The following is an 18,184-nucleotide window of genomic DNA, read 5'->3' as shown; positions in this document are numbered from 1 at the left end:
TCTGTAATAAAATAAATATCATAAGTCTCAAGGCGATTGAGGATCTGTCAAAATACTACTGGCAGCCATTTTCCTATGGACTTCTTACATCAATCAATTTAATATCGGTTAGTTCAGGAATCTGCGTTACCGACCTTCTGACAATTTTTGACTTTTTCTAAATCTCTAAGTAAATATTAATAAATAGTAAAATAGGTGTTACACAAACAACAAATTGTTAACGTTTCAAGATCGGTACCAATCTTTTCATTCAGATTTATTTATTATTTAATTCTGAATAATAAAATTAGGAAAGGATTGTGAACTAAATATAAAAGAACCAAATCTGTTTAACATTGTTGAGAAATTTTTATTTGTTGAATATTTTTATATACATTTAAAAGTGAATGTTGGAAATTTATAATAATTTGTTACATAAAAGTTAAGAAGTATCACTTGCACGCAGATCGTATTTCCATTTATTCGCTCGCAATTATCACATATTTATCATAGAAAAGTCGCAAGATTAATCTTTTTATTTCCAAGTCCTATGCCCTAATATAAACCCAGTAGGCACCAAGATATCTTTAGAATGACTTTAGAACGTTCCAAAGTGTCCTAGGACATTGCGTCAATGTTCTAATCCAAAGACATAAAAAAAGACGACTTAAAGATGCCCAAAGTATATTCTGTGTCTGCTCTAGAACAGTCTATAAAAATGTCCTTAAATTGTTCCTAAAATGTCTTAAATACGTCTTCAGAAGGTCCCTAGAATGTCCTAAAAATATCCCCGAAGTGTCCAAAAACGTTCTTAAAATGTTCTCAGAGTATCCTAAAAATCCTGAGAATGTACCAAACATGTACTGAAAATATCCAAGGAAGTTCAAAAATCTTTGATAACCGAAATAAATATTACATTAAAATTATGTATACTTCATAGCCTAAAGCGCGTGTACTGTATTAGGGTATTAAGTCTTATACGCGGAACGACCCACAACACCGAAGTGCTCATGAAGATCCGAATAGACAAAAAAAGTACATCGCGATTACTGGTCATATATATTGATCCTCATGGGCTAATTCGCCAAAAAAGGATTATTATAGGTTCCAAGAATGTACCAAATATGTCCTAAAAATGTCCAATAAACTTCTTTGTAATATCCTCAACATGTCTAAAAAAATGTACTGAAAAGTTTCAAATTTTTTCCAAAATTTTTAAAAATTCCCTTAAGGTTTCTTAAGGATATTTTTGTAACTGCTCTAGGCCAGACATAGAACTTGTTTAGGATGTCTTTATTTCATTCTTTTTGTCATGTATAGGATGCCTTTTTAGGGGATTTTTTGGGATATCCTAAGGATATCTTTAGAACGACTTTTTAACAAGGTCCCAAGAACGTTCCGAAAAGGATGTCATTGGGACATCCAATGGATGGCTCTGCCCATTGGGATGCTTGTACTCTTCCGGTTGTGCAAAAATTAAAATAATTCGATTGTTTCCGGTTACAATATTATTAACGTTTAACATTGTGTTTCGAAAGGACAGGATTATATGGAAATAAGTTGTAAAATTATAATATTTTTTTAACTGTCATTATAAATTCTAAAATCCTGCTGTTTTTCCTTGTCTTCTATAGTCAGAAATAGCTGTAATATATTTATTTTGTTTAGCAAGTGCTGTGACTGCACTTCCTATACCTGTATAAATAGTTGAATTATGTCCAATTTGGTGTAATTGATCTAATATGTATTGTGGAAAACCTATTTCATTTTGGATAGTCATTGGAAATAGCTGCAAACAGAAATGATTAAAAAATAAATGTTCATAAGGGATGTAAGTCTTTTTATATTACTTTTCACATATATCACTAAGTTATGTTCTGTTATGTGAGTTGAAAATATTGTTGAAAAGTGCATTATATAGTTTAGGTTTATTAATAATATAAAGTATAATACCTGATGATGAATTCTGTGAGCATCAACAGCTTCTTTAATATCATAATCCACCCAGAGATTCAACATAATTGTAAGTGCCACAGCAGTTGTAATTTTTGTACCACCAGCAGCACCAACGACTAGTCTTACTTCATTATTTTTGTCTACCTAAAAAAATATGTATACTTTATCAATATTTTAACCGTGATTGATCTATAATTAAAGATTAACTAAGAAATAAAGATTGATTAAATATGAATTTGGTGCAAGATTTTAAAAATTTCAAATAGAAGATCCAATGAAACAAAGAATTTTTTAATTAGAATTAATAAAAAGATTTTACTGAAATTTCTTGGAATTGATGAATACGAATAAAACAAGGTTCACAATATTTTTAATAAATGTTGAAAAATAGATTAAACAAGTTTAATTCTAGGAAATCTAATAGAAAGTTTTATATTGACGATATAGTGAATTTGATTTTAGCAAATCAAAAAAGATGTGCACTTCCCAATCTTAAGTAAATTATTTTTAGATTAGGAAATTATAAACAATTACAAAATCAAAATCATCTGCAGTCTTTAAATAATGTTCAAAATTTCTTACAATTATTGTTGGTGACATGGAACTTAATGGTCGTTTTCCAGGCTTTATGAAATTAACAGGTGATGGTGGTATACCAAAAGCATTTGTAATATTAGGAGAACTGAAGTCATCCATTTCATCATTGAATATAATTCCAGTCGAATTTGAGCGAAACAATGCTCCAAATCTAAAAAAATATTCTGCCCTTTAATAATTATAGTAAACTTATGTGTATGTCGTTGATTCCAAGCGGATAGGATATCTTTAAGCATTTTGGATATTAATGAAATATTCTGATTCCTTTTCTTTTTTGCTTAAAAAATTATTCATTTTCTAGGTCGTAAAAGAGGTTTACGTACACTTGATTAATAGTAGATGTTACGGAAACTGCTGAGCCGTCTGAGTCTAAAACTGACACATGGCATGTTCCATGATCTTCAGGATTTACTGTTACAGCTCCATAAAAATGAGGATCATTACTTGTCCATGTATCATTGATAAGTCTTCTAATGTCTTCTGCATATTTTGCAGACGTGAAATTTTTAACAAAATTTTCTGTAATATTAATAATTATTAATAAAAACTAAAAGAATATCCTATCAGTTTGCTACTTATTTGTCTTAATGAAGGCAGAACTGAAATGTTTAAAATAAATGGATTTGCAATTAACGAGTCAATGTAATGAATGATCTGTAATTATTCCAATCTGGCTAAAACATAGTTCTATATAGTATTCTGCCATGTATTAAATTTTTCTAATAAGTCAATGATTTTTATGTCCAATATGTTTCATATCATTTTTAAACAATTCGGCTAAATAAAGGTTAGGTATAAAAAGAACTTACCAACATCTTTTTCAAAGTCAGGATCACCCAATTCAGTTCGTTTTGCGTAAGCCCATTTAAATGTTTCAATCATACGGTGCCATATAATTTCCTTTTCACTAGTCAAAAGAAAATTTTCAAGAACTTTCATTATAAATGTAACAAGCACTCCAGATCCAGGAGGAGGAGCAGAATAAATAGTCATGTTTCCAATATTTGTTTTAAGGGGCTCCTTCCATATAACTCTGAATATTACCAATTTAAGAACAGCATTTTAAAAAAAGTTCGTTGATTGAAACATCGAGTAGACAATTTGATACTTCTTCAAATAGCAGTGACTTTCAGTCTATGTACATATCAATAAAATGAGAAACTAAGAACCAAATGAAGAGTCGTTTACTCAAGTACTAACTTACACAGTTAGCAAAAAACGTCTTTGTTTAAATTTCTTTTAAAAAGTATATGTGAACAATTTGTATGTATACATAAATACGTTTTGTGCCTACTCAGTGTGTTCTTTCTTCTATTGTTATTCTACTGTAATGTTAATTTTTTAATAAGAATTAAATATTACCTGTAGTCTTTAAAGTCTTGTAAATCAATAATTCCTTTATATGCTTTTATTTCTTCAGTCAACGTTTTTGCAATTGTTCCATTATAAAATTCTGTTATTCCCGTATTAGATATAATTTCTAATGTTTTTGCCAGCTTTGGTCGTTTTATTCTGTCTCCCTCCTGTTAATATTTAAATACACTGAATTAGTTATCAACGAGAAAATAACTAAATCAAAATTTATGACTGTGTAGTCTTAATCTAATTGTTTTGAAGAGAAGAAGACAGTATAAACACCAAAAAACATTTTGTTTATTTCTCTCTTTAGTCCACTTCACAGTAATAAAATTAGGATTAAATTATTTGTTAATTTTTTAAACAACTATAAATTTTACCGTTCAAGGTACAATCAAATCTATAATTACCTTGAGTAGTTGATTAGTACGACTGTCGATAAGTATTTCTGACAGAGTTGGTTCTTCTCTAATAAATTTCTCTTTAGACTTAATATAACCACTTAAATAATTATTAATGCGGGATCCCTCTTCACATAGTTTTATGGTTGGCTCAAAAAGATCTTTCCATTTTAGTTTTCCAAACTTTTGATGAGCCTCCCAATATCCTAGAAGTTCTCCAGGAACCGCAACAGACAAACCACCTAAATATGGAGAAACAATTTATCTTTCATTAAAAATTTTTTACGAGGTGTATTAAACGGTTCTTATTTTAGAGCCAATCAAATTCAGTGATTCTCCGTGAAAATTCAATCCAGCCGATTGCTTGACCAAAATAGTGGACGTATAAAAGCACCTTAAGTCACGATTGCCCCTTTTGATGAGAGTCGGGTTCTTTCCAATCCCTGGCAATTCTGCAGGTTTGCCACCCATCCCTAAGCGATGTAGGCTTTTAACCACTGTCACTACGAATCCTTGCTTAACGCTTGGAGACCTATGGTTCTCCTGAGCTCCAGGCGCTTCCCGTGGTACCATTAGACTCAGGTACGAGTACCTCTTTAAGTACCCGGAGAACCGGAGGCCATACCAGCGACAGGTTATCGTTTTATATACGACGACATAAACCACAAACATTTCATGACCAACCGGAGGTAGTGACTTCCGAAAAGCTCGGAACTACTTAAGGTCAAGACAGTACATAAGCCGAAGTCACTATTCTTTACTATTACCATTTGGGACATCACTGTTGTACACGTTCGGCTTTTGGAATGCTACACAAAGTTGTTGATATTGGTAGCGGCGAGGTTAATGCTGCAAAACTCTTTGGCAAACCTCCTCGTACCAGGACATTTGCAAGTAAAAACACATGCCATCGTCCTATACCATTACCATTTGGAACATCACAGTTGAACCGATCGGGTTTTGGGACGTATTCTCAATTTTCCAACTCACACGGACAGCATGAGAGCGGACATTTAACATTTGACCGGCAGAAATGACACGGCACTGCCAACCTCTAGGTTTTGTCACATAGAGCAAATTACAAGAATAGATTGTAATGATCTGACTTTTATTACCAAAGGATTTGCTCGCCGGATGGAGTCCGAATACCTATTTTGACTAGTTACTTTAAATTTCGGTAGATGGCGTGAAGCGCCATTTCGGAACTATTTCTTACTATGATGTAGAGGAGTGGTGTAGTTATTGACGAGTCTTTATTTAAACCTTCGAAAGAGAATATATTGTTTAAATAAAAGAATAATAAAATATACAAAAATAAATTATTACATAAAACAATATAAGAACGAAAGAATCTATACAATGCAAATAAAATACTAATCTCTAGAAAACATAACGATGAAAGAACTAGCTATTCTAGAGGAGCGTTCGCTGAGCTCCGATCGCGCTCGTCATTAATCCAGAATGAAACGGATTTAAACATATTTACCACGTTCACGAAGATGTTGATCAGGACGACACATATTACTTTCACGTGGGGTACTTTCTAGAATTTACCCCCTAGACGACGGATACTAGGGTCGTGCACGCTAGGTAGATTATTATTCGTAATCGGGAAGAAGCAAGATATTGGATTCTGTTCCAATATTCATGCCCGACGCGAAGCTAGTGCAAAGTAATATTCACTAGGTGTCTCCTCCACCTGAGAAGCGCCTCGAGATGGGGAATCGACCCATCCTTGTCAAGAGAGGAGCGACTCTACTCGACAAGGACGGTCGTGATGGAAGTGAGTGGGTTACCTGGTTCACCAGTCTTCCACGGAAGCGCCCATAGGAAATCACCTTACCGCAAGAGACTAAATTTTAATTGGTTAAAAACTATTCTGCTAATCTGCTCCATGTGACAGAGACCTAATGATACGCGGCAACTAACGGGTGCCCTATTCTAAGCCGGGAATAAACGGTTCGTCGCTGGAATCTTCACGAGTTGGGGAACGTGAAACTCGTGGAGCGTTTTAATCGAAAATATCGCAATTTTTATGAGGTCATTTTAAAGGAGAACTTTTTCGTCGGAAATAAGAAATTCGTTACAATAGATTTAATATACTGACCTCGATAAGATAAGTCTGCATTCCCATCGAACATAGATGTTGTTGCGTGTCGTGATGCAGTTTCTCTTGCGTCTAAATAGTATGCTGTTTTTGTGGTTGAGTTCCATATTGTCATGAAAAAACCTCCACCAAGTCCCATACTTAAAAAGGTAAAACTACATTAATTTCTATTTCCCATAAAAATTATGTTTAATTGAAATTTCGAAATTTGAAATAATTTAGGGTAAATAGCAATTTGATAATAATTTCTATGAAATTCAAGAAAAATTCCTGCGCTTCTTGTTGTTTTTTGATTTTGAAGATATATAATAGATACAGTTGAGAGTGATTATAAAATTACCTGTGTAAAGATGCGACGCCTTCACAAAGTAATGTACCAATTGTTGCATCTACAGCATTGCCGCCTTTTTTTAAAAAACTTACGCCAATTTCGGCACACTCTGGACCCATTGCAGAAACTGCAGCCTAAAATATTGAAATATTTTTCAAAATTGTTTTATTTTTCTTAGTGTAGCCAAAGTTAATTTAACCATTGCAATTTAAATGTATAAAATTTAATTGACATCTAAATCTGTTGTTTAAGATTTCATATTTGATTTTGCAATTAATGTTCGGTAAAGTAAGGCTACCTTACATATTTCACTCTTTTAAATTTCAATATATTAAAATTAATTATTCTAACCTGTTTATACTTTCCAAGCGGTGCATCACTTTGGTATTTATTGCTTCGTGAGTGAGTTTCCTTATGGCTTAGAATGTAAATTATGGCACCAATAAAAGTAATTAATAATAAAACAGTTATAATCAATGCCCACAATTGTTTCTTTCGCATTCTAAGAAAAAAAGTATATTTATTGAAAATTTTGCGTTCTTAAAATTATTTTGATCATTAATTATTATATTACTTTAAAAATAGACATAAAGGACTCTTACTATTATTAAGAGTACTTTAAATAGGTGTAAATTTAAAAGTGGAAACGATTTTAGCAAACCGTTTTTTCAAATTTTTTTAAATGTGCAAAAGAGTAATTAGAATTAAATTTGAAATTTCACTGAATTTTTATTAAAATTTAATAATTTGAGACCTGCAGCACAGAAAAGTTCGCTGATGAAGTACTTTGGGAATGTACACTGTACAGGGCTGAGTGTTCATCTGAAATCAAATAATTTTAAAATTTCATTAACAAATATATTTTTCTAAAAATGAAATAAAGAAGTATTTCATTAAAATCTACAACTTTAGACAAAAACATTTTATATACATTATATCATACATTTCGTAAAATACGCGGATGCTATTTGGATTGCAGTTCAACAGGAGCAAAATTCTGTGTGTTTCTGTGTTTTGAAAATATTCATCTCACTGTTTGACGTTTATAAAAACCGATAAAGTAGAATTTATTTAAAACTGATGTGTAACAATTTTATCATGAAAGGTGGAGATTGACGATAATAATACAAAAATGATAGCTAAGTTAAATAAGATAATCTTTCGAAATTTGATGCAGACTTTTATTTATTCGATAAAAAACTCGACATGTCAGTTGAATATGAAGAATTACCTTCCCGAGGCTTAAAATAATAAAAAATCGTTTTTTAAATAGATGTACCTATTCGATTGAAAATTTAATTATCTGACGACATTGATCTATCTTCATAAAAAAGTAAAATTTTTTTTATTATCCAGAAAAATATAATATTTTGTATCATTTTTAGCCCCACAGGCGGGTAAAATATGTATGATACACTGGTAGAGGGCTGATGCATATTAGTTTTTGCCTTAATTTTTATTTTTTAAAATTTTTTTATGGTCTCAATCTTTTAAATGAATAGGGGGGAAGAAAACAATTAATTTTCTGAAAATATTTTATAAAATTATTTATAATTTATATTGTAAAATCACGATCAGATTCTTATTTAGCGTATACACAAATTAGATAAACTATATTTACTGGTCTAATTATATCTTGTAAAAAAAGTTTATAATTTCAAGACCGAAAATATTTATAAAGCTATACCCATAAAATACTTAACACAATTAAAGCGAAAGTTTTAAAGCATATGTAATCTAACCTTAGTTTTTTATGCTGTCTCCCAGAGTCGACTAAGATGAAAAGCTGAAAGTCGTAACTATTATACTGATCAAAAGATATTATAGAACAAATATTTATACAGTTTATCATTTAGCCCCATCTTTCCCTATACCTAATATATTTGAAATACATTTAATAAACGATAATTAGTCGAACTATTGTTAACTTACATTTAAATTATTTTATAAGACAATAAACTCATTTTTAAAAGATACTTCAATATCGCAACATTATAAAAAGTTTAATTGTATTTTTAAATAAGAAATTCATTTAAAAGCAATAACCCAATTTTTTTGTACTATAAATATATTACCTTCTGGCGTACAATAATTTAATATTTCAAAAAATTATTCATTTGAATGAATTCAGTAATTTGTTTTTTAGAAGAGTCTTTCATGAATGCGTTTATAATTTTAATAAATAATTATTTAATAATCAAAATACATAGAAAATAACTGCTTAACAATTAAATAATTAATACGAAATAATAATAATTGTAATTATAATATTACATTAGGCTTATCTATTACCTTAAAAATAACCAATTAATTAAAATTATCCAATTAAAAATCAGTTATTAACACAAATTTTATCATTGTATTGCACATAACCGCTAATGACAAAAATGATAAGTTCATTATATTATTTTTAGAGGTTTTTATTATTTTAAGGTTCAGTGAGCATTGTGTTACGTTGGGTTAGAAGTTAGAATTAAAGAATCTTTCACTGAAAACAATTTTACTTTTAAATTGTAGTAGATTATGTTTTCATCCCCAATTAATTAATTAATTTTCGAACTTAAGTTACAATTTTGTCTATTGTGGAACCAACTTTATGGCGTGATAATTATAATCGGATTTATGTTCTAAACAGTTTTTTTATAGCTGTTTTAAATTTTCTTATAGTGATTGATGAAGAATTTTGTGAATTGTTTGTGTCTTTGGGATTTACGAGTGCTATGTGAAGTGTGGAAATTAAATTTATGTATTTAACTCCTCTTTTAATTAATTAAAATTATTTAGAAAAACATTTTTTTTAAATATAGGGCCACTAATTTTCAATACACAGTTTTCTTCAAAGTATCAAATTGATACCAAAGTGTATCAAATTTGTAATGACCAAAATATTGGGCCTTGTGCGATGTATTGGGCCAGAAATTTTTCAACAATTAAGTAATTCGCGAAAAAAGCTACTCTGGGAGGTTCTGGAGTTTACAGAATACGATTTCAAATTTAATTATTATTTGGCAGAATATTTATTTTACAGAATTTCTCATTACACAACTTTTTTATTTAAAAGAATTCTCTAATTGAGTATAGTTAAATCCTTCCATGGTTTAATTGTTGATTGTAGAATTATAAATGATCATGGGAAGGTGTAATTGAATAAAAAAATCCAATGTTTCGTCAATGCGACGTTTCGCTGGCAAGGTTCGCCAGCCTCATCAGGCTAAAATTTATTAAAAACAAATTTTTATATAAAAGACTTCAAAAATATTTTTATAAAAGGACGAAAGCACTATTTTAAACAATTAGAACAAACTTTTATAAATTCATACCTAATTTTTGTTAAAAACACACATTTTCACACGTCATAAAAAATAAATAAATCCACACAATAATTTTATACAAATTAACATTTTTTGAAAAAGGGGGACAATCACAGAGAAGGCAAACATTTTCGTACGAAAGATCGATGTCAACTGAAATAAGAAGGAGATTTATTCGTATGAGAAGGTCGAAATTATAGAGATATGAGAAGAGTCAATGAACTTAAAAATAAACACCGTCTAACGTGAATTGAAACGTATTTCACGTGTTTTTATTTTTGACACGAGTCCATGCGATTAAGCAGAGGAAAGAAGGTTTTGTTTAAAGTGAAAATGTCTTCCTTTCTATTAATTGTACAATGATTTGTTTTTATGTGGATCATCTCAGATATTCGTCTTTTTGTAAAACTTAGTTCGTTGTCCAAAATTCTCACATTCTCCCAATCAAAATCGTGATTAAAACTAGTTCGATGTCGGTAAACAACGGAGTTATCATTTATTTTTTTATGCTCATTTATGCGAGTTTGTAATGATCGTTTTGTCTCGCCTATATATGTTGCTGGGCAGTCCTTACAGTCAAATTTATAAACAACATTTGTTTTGTCCCATTTTTTAGTTGCATCTTTACCTAATCGAATAATGGAATTGGAGTTTTTGTTTACGAGAGGGATCGAAATAAAATTAAACTCCTTGAGAATGTTTGACAATTTGAAAAAACATTTTTCATTAAATGGTAAGCAAACTTTTGGAAATCGACTATAAATGTCGGCTCTATTCTGATTAATATTATTGTCATTAGAAAATTTTAATTTGTTCATGCGGATTTTTGTTTGTTTTTCAATGAATTCTATTGGATAGCTATTGTTTTTTAAAATTGTTTTTATTTTTTTCAAATTGTCAAAATGGAACTTTTTATCGGACAACGAAATCGCTCTATCAATCAAATTGTATGCTAAAAATATCACAAAAAAAGACATAGTAAATTCTATAAAAAATCTAGAATCTTCATTAACTAATCTTGAAATCGATGAAAGTTCCAAAAATACCTTAAGAGGCAAATTTTCTAATATTCTCACAAATAATTTAAACAATAAAAACCTATCAAAAAATCAAGACAGATCCTCTTCTAAAAAATTATACAGTACAAAACTTTTCTTAAAAAATAACCCTGATGTCTTTTTTACTCCAGCAGACAAAGGAAACGTGACAGTTCTTATTAAAAAATCTGAATATAAAGAAAAAATGTCAAACATGTTTTCTGATGCATTAACATATGAACTTATTAGAAAGAACCCACTAAAAAAACTCATTATAGAAACTGCAGATATTCTAAAATATTTAAATGTAAACGATTTTCTTGACAAAAAATACCATCCTAATCAGTTGACCTTGACCGACACAGAGTTGGCCAAGGCCTATGGACTTCCGAAAATACACAAAGAGAATGTTCCACTGCGTCCAATTATTTCTTTAATTAATAGTCCTACACATTTTTTAGCCAAAATACTGTATAATTCTTTGAAAAATTGCATTAATTTACCAAGGTCACATATAAACAATAGTTTAGAATTAAAAAATAAATTGTGTAATCTTACTATGGACGACAGTTATACTTTTTTATCACTTGACGTAAGTTCCATGTTTACAAATATCTCTTGTGAATTAGTAATTCAGAGTTTAGATCGACGTTCTCATTTTATTAATCAGAAGTGCAAAATCCCTTTTAGCGATATTATTGACTGCACGAAATTTGTATTTAATAATACGTATTTTTCTTTTGATGGAAAGTTTTATAGACAAATTTATGGAACCCCGATGGGATCTCCAATTTCAGCTTTTGTTTCAGATATTGTGATGGATGATCTGGAAAATGATTGTTTAAAAATACTAAAAGAAAGACACAATTGTATTCCTCTGTTCTATTTTAGATATGTGGATGACACAATTTTAGCTGTTAAAAGAGAACATGTATCAATTGTCATTGATACCTTCAACTCTTACAACCAAAAACTACAATTTACTCTCGAAAAAGAAGAAAATAACTCCATCAATTTTCTCGACTTAAAACTTATTAGAGAGAACAAGAAAATCATAACAGATTGGTATCAAAAACCGACTTCATCGGATAGACTTATCAATTATTTCTCGGATCATCCAATCCAACAAAAGAAGAATATTGTATACAATTTGATTGATAGAGCGATTTCGTTGTCCGATAAAAAGTTCCATTTTGACAATTTGAAAAAAATAAAAACAATTTTAAAAAACAATAGCTATCCAATAGAATTCATTGAAAAACAAACAAAAATCCGCATGAACAAATTAAAATTTTCTAATGACAATAATATTAATCAGAATAGAGCCGACATTTATAGTCGATTTCCAAAAGTTTGCTTACCATTTAATGAAAAATGTTTTTTCAAATTGTCAAACATTCTCAAGGAGTTTAATTTTATTTCGATCCCTCTCGTAAACAAAAACTCCAATTCCATTATTCGATTAGGTAAAGATGCAACTAAAAAATGGGACAAAACAAATGTTGTTTATAAATTTGACTGTAAGGACTGCCCAGCAACATATATAGGCGAGACAAAACGATCATTACAAACTCGCATAAATGAGCATAAAAAAATAAATGATAACTCCGTTGTTTACCGACATCGAACTAGTTTTAATCACGATTTTGATTGGGAGAATGTGAGAATTTTGGACAACGAACTAAGTTTTACAAAAAGACGAATATCTGAGATGATCCACATAAAAACAAATCATTGTACAATTAATAGAAAGGAAGACATTTTCACTTTAAACAAAACCTTCTTTCCTCTGCTTAATCGCATGGACTCGTGTCAAAAATAAAAACACGTGAAATACGTTTCAATTCACGTTAGACGGTGTTTATTTTTAAGTTCATTGACTCTTCTCATATCTCTATAATTTCGACCTTCTCATACGAATAAATCTCCTTCTTATTTCAGTTGACATCGATCTTTCGTACGAAAATGTTTGCCTTCTCTGTGATTGTCCCCCTTTTTCAAAAAATGTTAATTTGTATAAAATTATTGTGTGGATTTATTTATTTTTTATGACGTGTGAAAATGTGTGTTTTTAACAAAAATTAGGTATGAATTTATAAAAGTTTGTTTTAATTGTTTAAAATAGTGCTTTCGTCCTTTTATAAAAATATTTTTGAAGTCTTTTATATAAAAATTTGTTTTTAATAAATTTTAGCCTGATGAGGCTGGCGAACCTTGCCAGCGAAACGTCGCATTGACGAAACATTGGATTTTTTTATTCAATTACACCTTCCCATGATCATTTATAATTCTACAATCAACTAAAAGAATTCTCATTTAACCGAATTTTAATTTAATAGAAGTCTCATTTATTTAATTATATATATATATTAATTATATATTTAATTATATATAATATAGACTCTGTCTGTTATGTGCGGAAAATTCAAAATTTTGCGTTTAAAACGTTTTTTAAACAATGTTAAGGTCACAAATCATGGCGCATGACACGCAAACTTCTCAGGTATGTGAAAAACACAATTTTGAATATTTTTTAAAAAAACCTTTTAGAAAATGTTCAGAGAAACATAGACTATGTCTGTTATGTGCGAAAAATTCAAAATTTTGCGTTTAAAACGTTTTTTAAACAATGCCTACATATAAGCAATTCGTGTATTTTTCCTTACTTGTGACAACCAACTTAAACATTGTTTAAAAAACGTTTTATACGCAAATTTTTAAATTTTTCGCACATAACAGACATAGTCTATGTTTCTCTGAACATTTTCCAAAAGGTTTTTTTAAAAAATATTCAAAATTGTGTTTTTCACATACCTGAGAAGTTTGCGTGTCATGCGCCATGATTTGTGACCTTAACATTGTTTAAAAAACGTTTTAAACGCAAAATTTTGAATTTTCTGCACATAACAGACAGAGTCTATGTTATTCTGAACATTTTCCAAAAGGTTTTTTTAAAAAATATTCAAAATTGTGCTTTTCACATACCTGAGAAGTTTGCGTGTCATGCGCCATGATTTGTGACGTCACGAAGGTTCAAATGCTCTTAATAAAATTTTTTAGTGTTTCGAATTTTTAAATGCTAGAATTTATAATTTACAGAATCTTAATTTGTCAAAATTTTTATTTGTACGAATGGTTATTTGATAGAATTCTTAAAACGCTGAATTTTCATTTATCGGAAATTGCAAATAATCGACATAATGATTTCGGCGCTGTTTTTATCCAATCACCATTTTCTTGATAATTTCTGATAGGTGAATTTTAAAAATCACGCCGAAATCTTTCTGTTCATTGTATATATTCGGTCATTTGCAATTTCGGACAAATGAAGATTCGGTGAATTACCATTTTTTTTCATTAAAAAATTATGTGACTTAAAATTCTGTTAAATAGGAATTATAATGATTTATAAAATTTGGTTTAATTAGAATTTTTTGAAATAAAATGTTAGGTAAAACAAAATTCTGTGAAACAAAAATTCTGCTAAATAAAATTTCGGTACCTAAAAATGTTGTTAAGTAAAAATTTGTTTAAAACGATATTATGTTTAAGGTTAATTCGAATAATGAAAATTCCTTTGAAAAATAATTATATCTAATAAAATTCTTTAAATTGAAAATTCTAACTAATTATTTTCATGGAATAATAATATATTTTACAAGATTAATAAATTATAATTTTTTATATCTAACATTAATTTTATTTAATATTATTAACATATGCTATACGTATAACACTAAGAATAAAAAAAAATAAACCTCAGAGACTTAGAAAATTTTTATGCATTGATAATGTTTGAATGTTAAGAACGTATTACATGTAAAGGTGATAACAAAATAACTATAACAAATTTAAATTTTTACCATTATAATAATCTGCAATTCTTTAAAATAATTTTTTTAAAGAGATTTTTCATAATAATTCTAATTATATTTTTTAAATAATATTTTTATTATAAATAACATAAAAATTAATTAATAAAAAAGTTTTTTTAAATTAAAATTAATAATTGACAAAGACAAAGATAAATAACATTTTTCTCATAAGGAGGAAATGTTGTATTTTAAATGTTTATTTAAACAAAAGAATAAATTTCTATAAAAAATTTTTAAATTAATTCAACAAAAGATAATTTTAAGTAGTGAGTCAAATTCAGGAGTCGATTATGTAATTATTCCGCATTCCATATTCCACTTTTAACTTTCCGCATTCCGGATTTCTCATTCCACTTTTCACTTTCTGTATTCCACATTCCACGTTAACAAAAAGTTACCTTCTTCAACTTACAAAAAATTGGTTATGATTTTTAAACTTCTAATGAACTAATTTTTATCGTTATTTTATTAATACAAATTTAAAATACTAATATTAATTATATTCTATACAATAGAAAATAAAAATAATAAGAATGGCAAATTTTACAAAATATCATTTATTCTCCTCGCATATAAAGAAAGTTTTTCATACAAAAGTGAAACCTGGAATATGGAATGCGAAAGATGAAAAGTGGAATACGGAATTTGGAAAATGGAATCGGCAAAATAAAAAATGGAGGTGAAAAGTGGGTAGCGGAATGCGAAAGATGAAAAGTGAAATGCGGAAAGTGAAAAATATAATGCGGAATGTGGATCCTCCTGGTGGTGGATTATGTAATTATTCCGTATTCCACATTCAGGCAACTACATTCCACATTCCGAATTTCTCATTAAGCTGAAAAGTGGAATGCGGAATATGGAATTTGGAATGTGAAAAATGGACTTTGGAATATGAAAATTAGAATGCGGAATAGTTACATAATCGATCCTTTTTGTAAAAAAAAAATTTTTATTCAATTTTTATATCTAGTATTTTAAAATTATTATCATGAAAAAAGAAATCACAAAAGAAATCTTTAGTTTAGGCAAAAAAAAAAAATAGTAGATCTGACTACTTTTTAACTATCCTGCGTAATTTAATAGGTCCTGAAATCAAATTAAAAAGTTGTATTGACTCTCAAAAAGTAGTTAAAAGAATTAAAAATGTAGTTAGTAGACTGAGATTTTGTAGTTTTGTTGTTGATTTAACCACAATTTTAAGAAAAAAAAAATTATTTCTCTCCAGAAACTTAGATTTTCCATTTTTCTTTAAAATTTTAATTAAAATCATCAAAATTTGTTTGCAATGAAATAAAATTATACTTAAATTAATACAAGCTTATAATTCAATATAAACATGTATATTTATTTTTTAAATATATTGTTAATATAGAGTATAAATGATAAAAAAAAGTCAAATAAAAAATAAATTTTACTAACCAAAAAATAATAAATATTTTATTGAACTCTCGTCCACTTGAAATATATATTGGTAACTGCACTAGTGACGCGTTTATTAATCCTTAGACACAAGAAAGATAAGTTCAAATCACCGCAAATATAGATGGTTTCTGTGTTGTCTTTATTCTACAATGTGAGCATATGGCGCAGAGAATGTATGTCTCTGCGTTATACCAAGGCTATGTGCCTCAAGCTTAATTATCAGACTTTACTATAGATAACACTTTCAGCATTAGGAATTGTATGTTTATAGACATTATTGTGTGATATAATGACAAATACAAAGTGCTAATAATTAATGCCAATAAAAACTTATCTCTTCCAATTTTCAATTAAACCACTTTTTTCAAATTGTAGATGAATTAAAAATATATAAAACTATAATTGAAACATGAATTCCATTATATAGTTGACTATCATAAATAATGTATGATTGTGAATTTCAAAAATAGGTGTAACTACCTTCTAAATCACTTTTACAATGCAATTTGTCCATTATGTAATATTTTAAAAACTTATTTAACAATTTTTAAAAGGAAAAAAAAACATAATTTTTTCCTTAAAAGGCGTTATAAATTACATTCGCCAAAGAATGAAATGTTTATTTGGTAAACTGTTAAATGAAAAATAATTTAAACCGTATATTAATCAAAAGGGTTAGAAAAACAAAAATTAATTAAAATTCTTTGAGTTTATAAAACTTAGAAATGTCTACTTATAGTTGCTATAATCCTGTTAATCTTCACCTTAATACAAATTATCTTAGTTTTATGTCCCAAGTAACATTTTTTTAATTAAGTCAATTATAATTTTATATAATGTTTAAAATTAAAGAATTTAATTTTTAATTATATAAATACACTTAAAAAAATTATAATCCTCCCTAAAATCTGTTTTTCAATTTAATTTATAAATTTCTACTTTGACTCGGACTGATAGATAACATGTCATTTTTATTATTAAATTATTATTAGTTCAAAAAAAGAAATTACTAATTGTGTCAATTAATATTTTACTCAATTGATGATTTTTTTTTATGATTTATGAATTTTACCTTGAAACATTAGCTTCGAACACTACGAAAAATTCTTTATATTTTTCTAAAGGTTTTAAAGATACTGGCGACTAGATACCCTAACAATTATCCTTTGGAAGAAGAAATGCGTACAGGTATCTTGTCAAAAAACTGGGACTAGGATTTCCACGAAAAGATAAAACTGCACTGACTGATGATGTAACTGACTGAAGATGATTCCGATGTGTATATTGAAAACTGAATATGTATATCTCTCACAGTGAAGCCTGCTCTTATATAGCATTTTTTGTAAACGGTTAGATTTGAGGAACCAGTTTCAGATATTTTTTTGGTATCTTACAGGCACACAATAGTGAAAACACTAAAAAAAATTTATTTGATTCAAATATTCAATTACTTTATTTTCGAAATAAATAAACAAAAACTTGACTTCTTTAATTTTATAAAATTTTAAAAAACTATTGTTAACTTTGTTTTATGATAATCAATTAAATTCTTTACACTTTTTGTTGGAGATACAACGATATTTATAAATATTTAAGGTTTTAAGTAAAATTCAGGTGGAAAGGGAAAACCAGGTACTTGAGGTACTTGAGTGCAATTCCGGGTTGAAGGATTTTGTCAGTCGTGCTATTATAGTACTGCGGATAGCATTAAACTTTGTACGGTTCGCTTAAAGAATTCAGTAAAGAATCTATATTAAAGTCAATTCTATGTTTGTCAAATTAACATTATAATTGTTCAATAAAGTCTTAATT

General features: G+C 28.5%; 1 protein-coding gene across 3 annotated transcripts; it reads right to left on the bottom strand.

The window, feature by feature from the left end:
- Positions 1 to 324: 324 nt before the first annotated feature.
- On the bottom strand, positions 325 to 17,778 carry LOC127285120 (glutathione hydrolase 1 proenzyme-like). Of its 3 annotated transcripts, none has more exons than XM_051310946.1 (12): positions 17,445 to 17,778; positions 7,482 to 7,549; positions 7,079 to 7,229; positions 6,737 to 6,861; positions 6,397 to 6,536; positions 4,299 to 4,531; positions 3,895 to 4,055; positions 3,342 to 3,565; positions 2,856 to 3,051; positions 2,518 to 2,683; positions 1,933 to 2,079; positions 325 to 1,768 (listed from the first exon to the last, which is right to left on the bottom strand). In XM_051310946.1, exons 2-12 carry the CDS (start codon positions 7,547 to 7,549, stop codon positions 1,580 to 1,582), a joined length of 1,800 nt encoding a protein of 599 aa, XP_051166903.1. In that variant the 5' UTR covers positions 17,445 to 17,778; the 3' UTR covers positions 325 to 1,579. The 3 variants fall into 3 exon arrangements, with proteins under 3 accessions (XP_051166903.1, XP_051166902.1, XP_051166905.1); XM_051310945.1 differs by lacking the exon at positions 17,445 to 17,778 and adding an exon at positions 16,370 to 16,589; XM_051310948.1 differs by lacking the exon at positions 17,445 to 17,778 and adding an exon at positions 8,470 to 8,492.
- Positions 17,779 to 18,184: the final 406 nt, after the last annotated feature.

Source organism: Leptopilina boulardi, unplaced genomic scaffold, assembly GCF_019393585.1.
Source record: "Leptopilina boulardi isolate dan_hultmark-lab unplaced genomic scaffold, ZJU_Lbou_2.1 LbouV2_330, whole genome shotgun sequence".
Lineage (NCBI taxonomy): Eukaryota > Metazoa > Arthropoda > Insecta > Hymenoptera > Figitidae > Leptopilina > Leptopilina boulardi.
Note: the sequence above shows the minus strand (reverse complement) of the source record. Positions and strands in the feature narration are given on the sequence as shown.

Bases quoted from the DNA above. Each gene is read 5' to 3' on its own strand.
- LOC127285120 (XM_051310946.1), bottom strand. From the start codon at position 7,549: ATGAACACTCAGCCCTGTACAGTGTACATTCCCAAAGTACTTCATCAG. The intron at 6,537-6,736 runs GTAATTTTATAA...TACCTTTTTAAG, and splicing joins GGCGTCGCATCTTTACACAG to TATGGGACTTGGTGGAGGTT. The intron at 4,532-6,396 runs GTCAGTATATTA...CTCCATATTTAG, and splicing joins TGCAGACTTATCTTATCGAG to GTGGTTTGTCTGTTGCGGTT.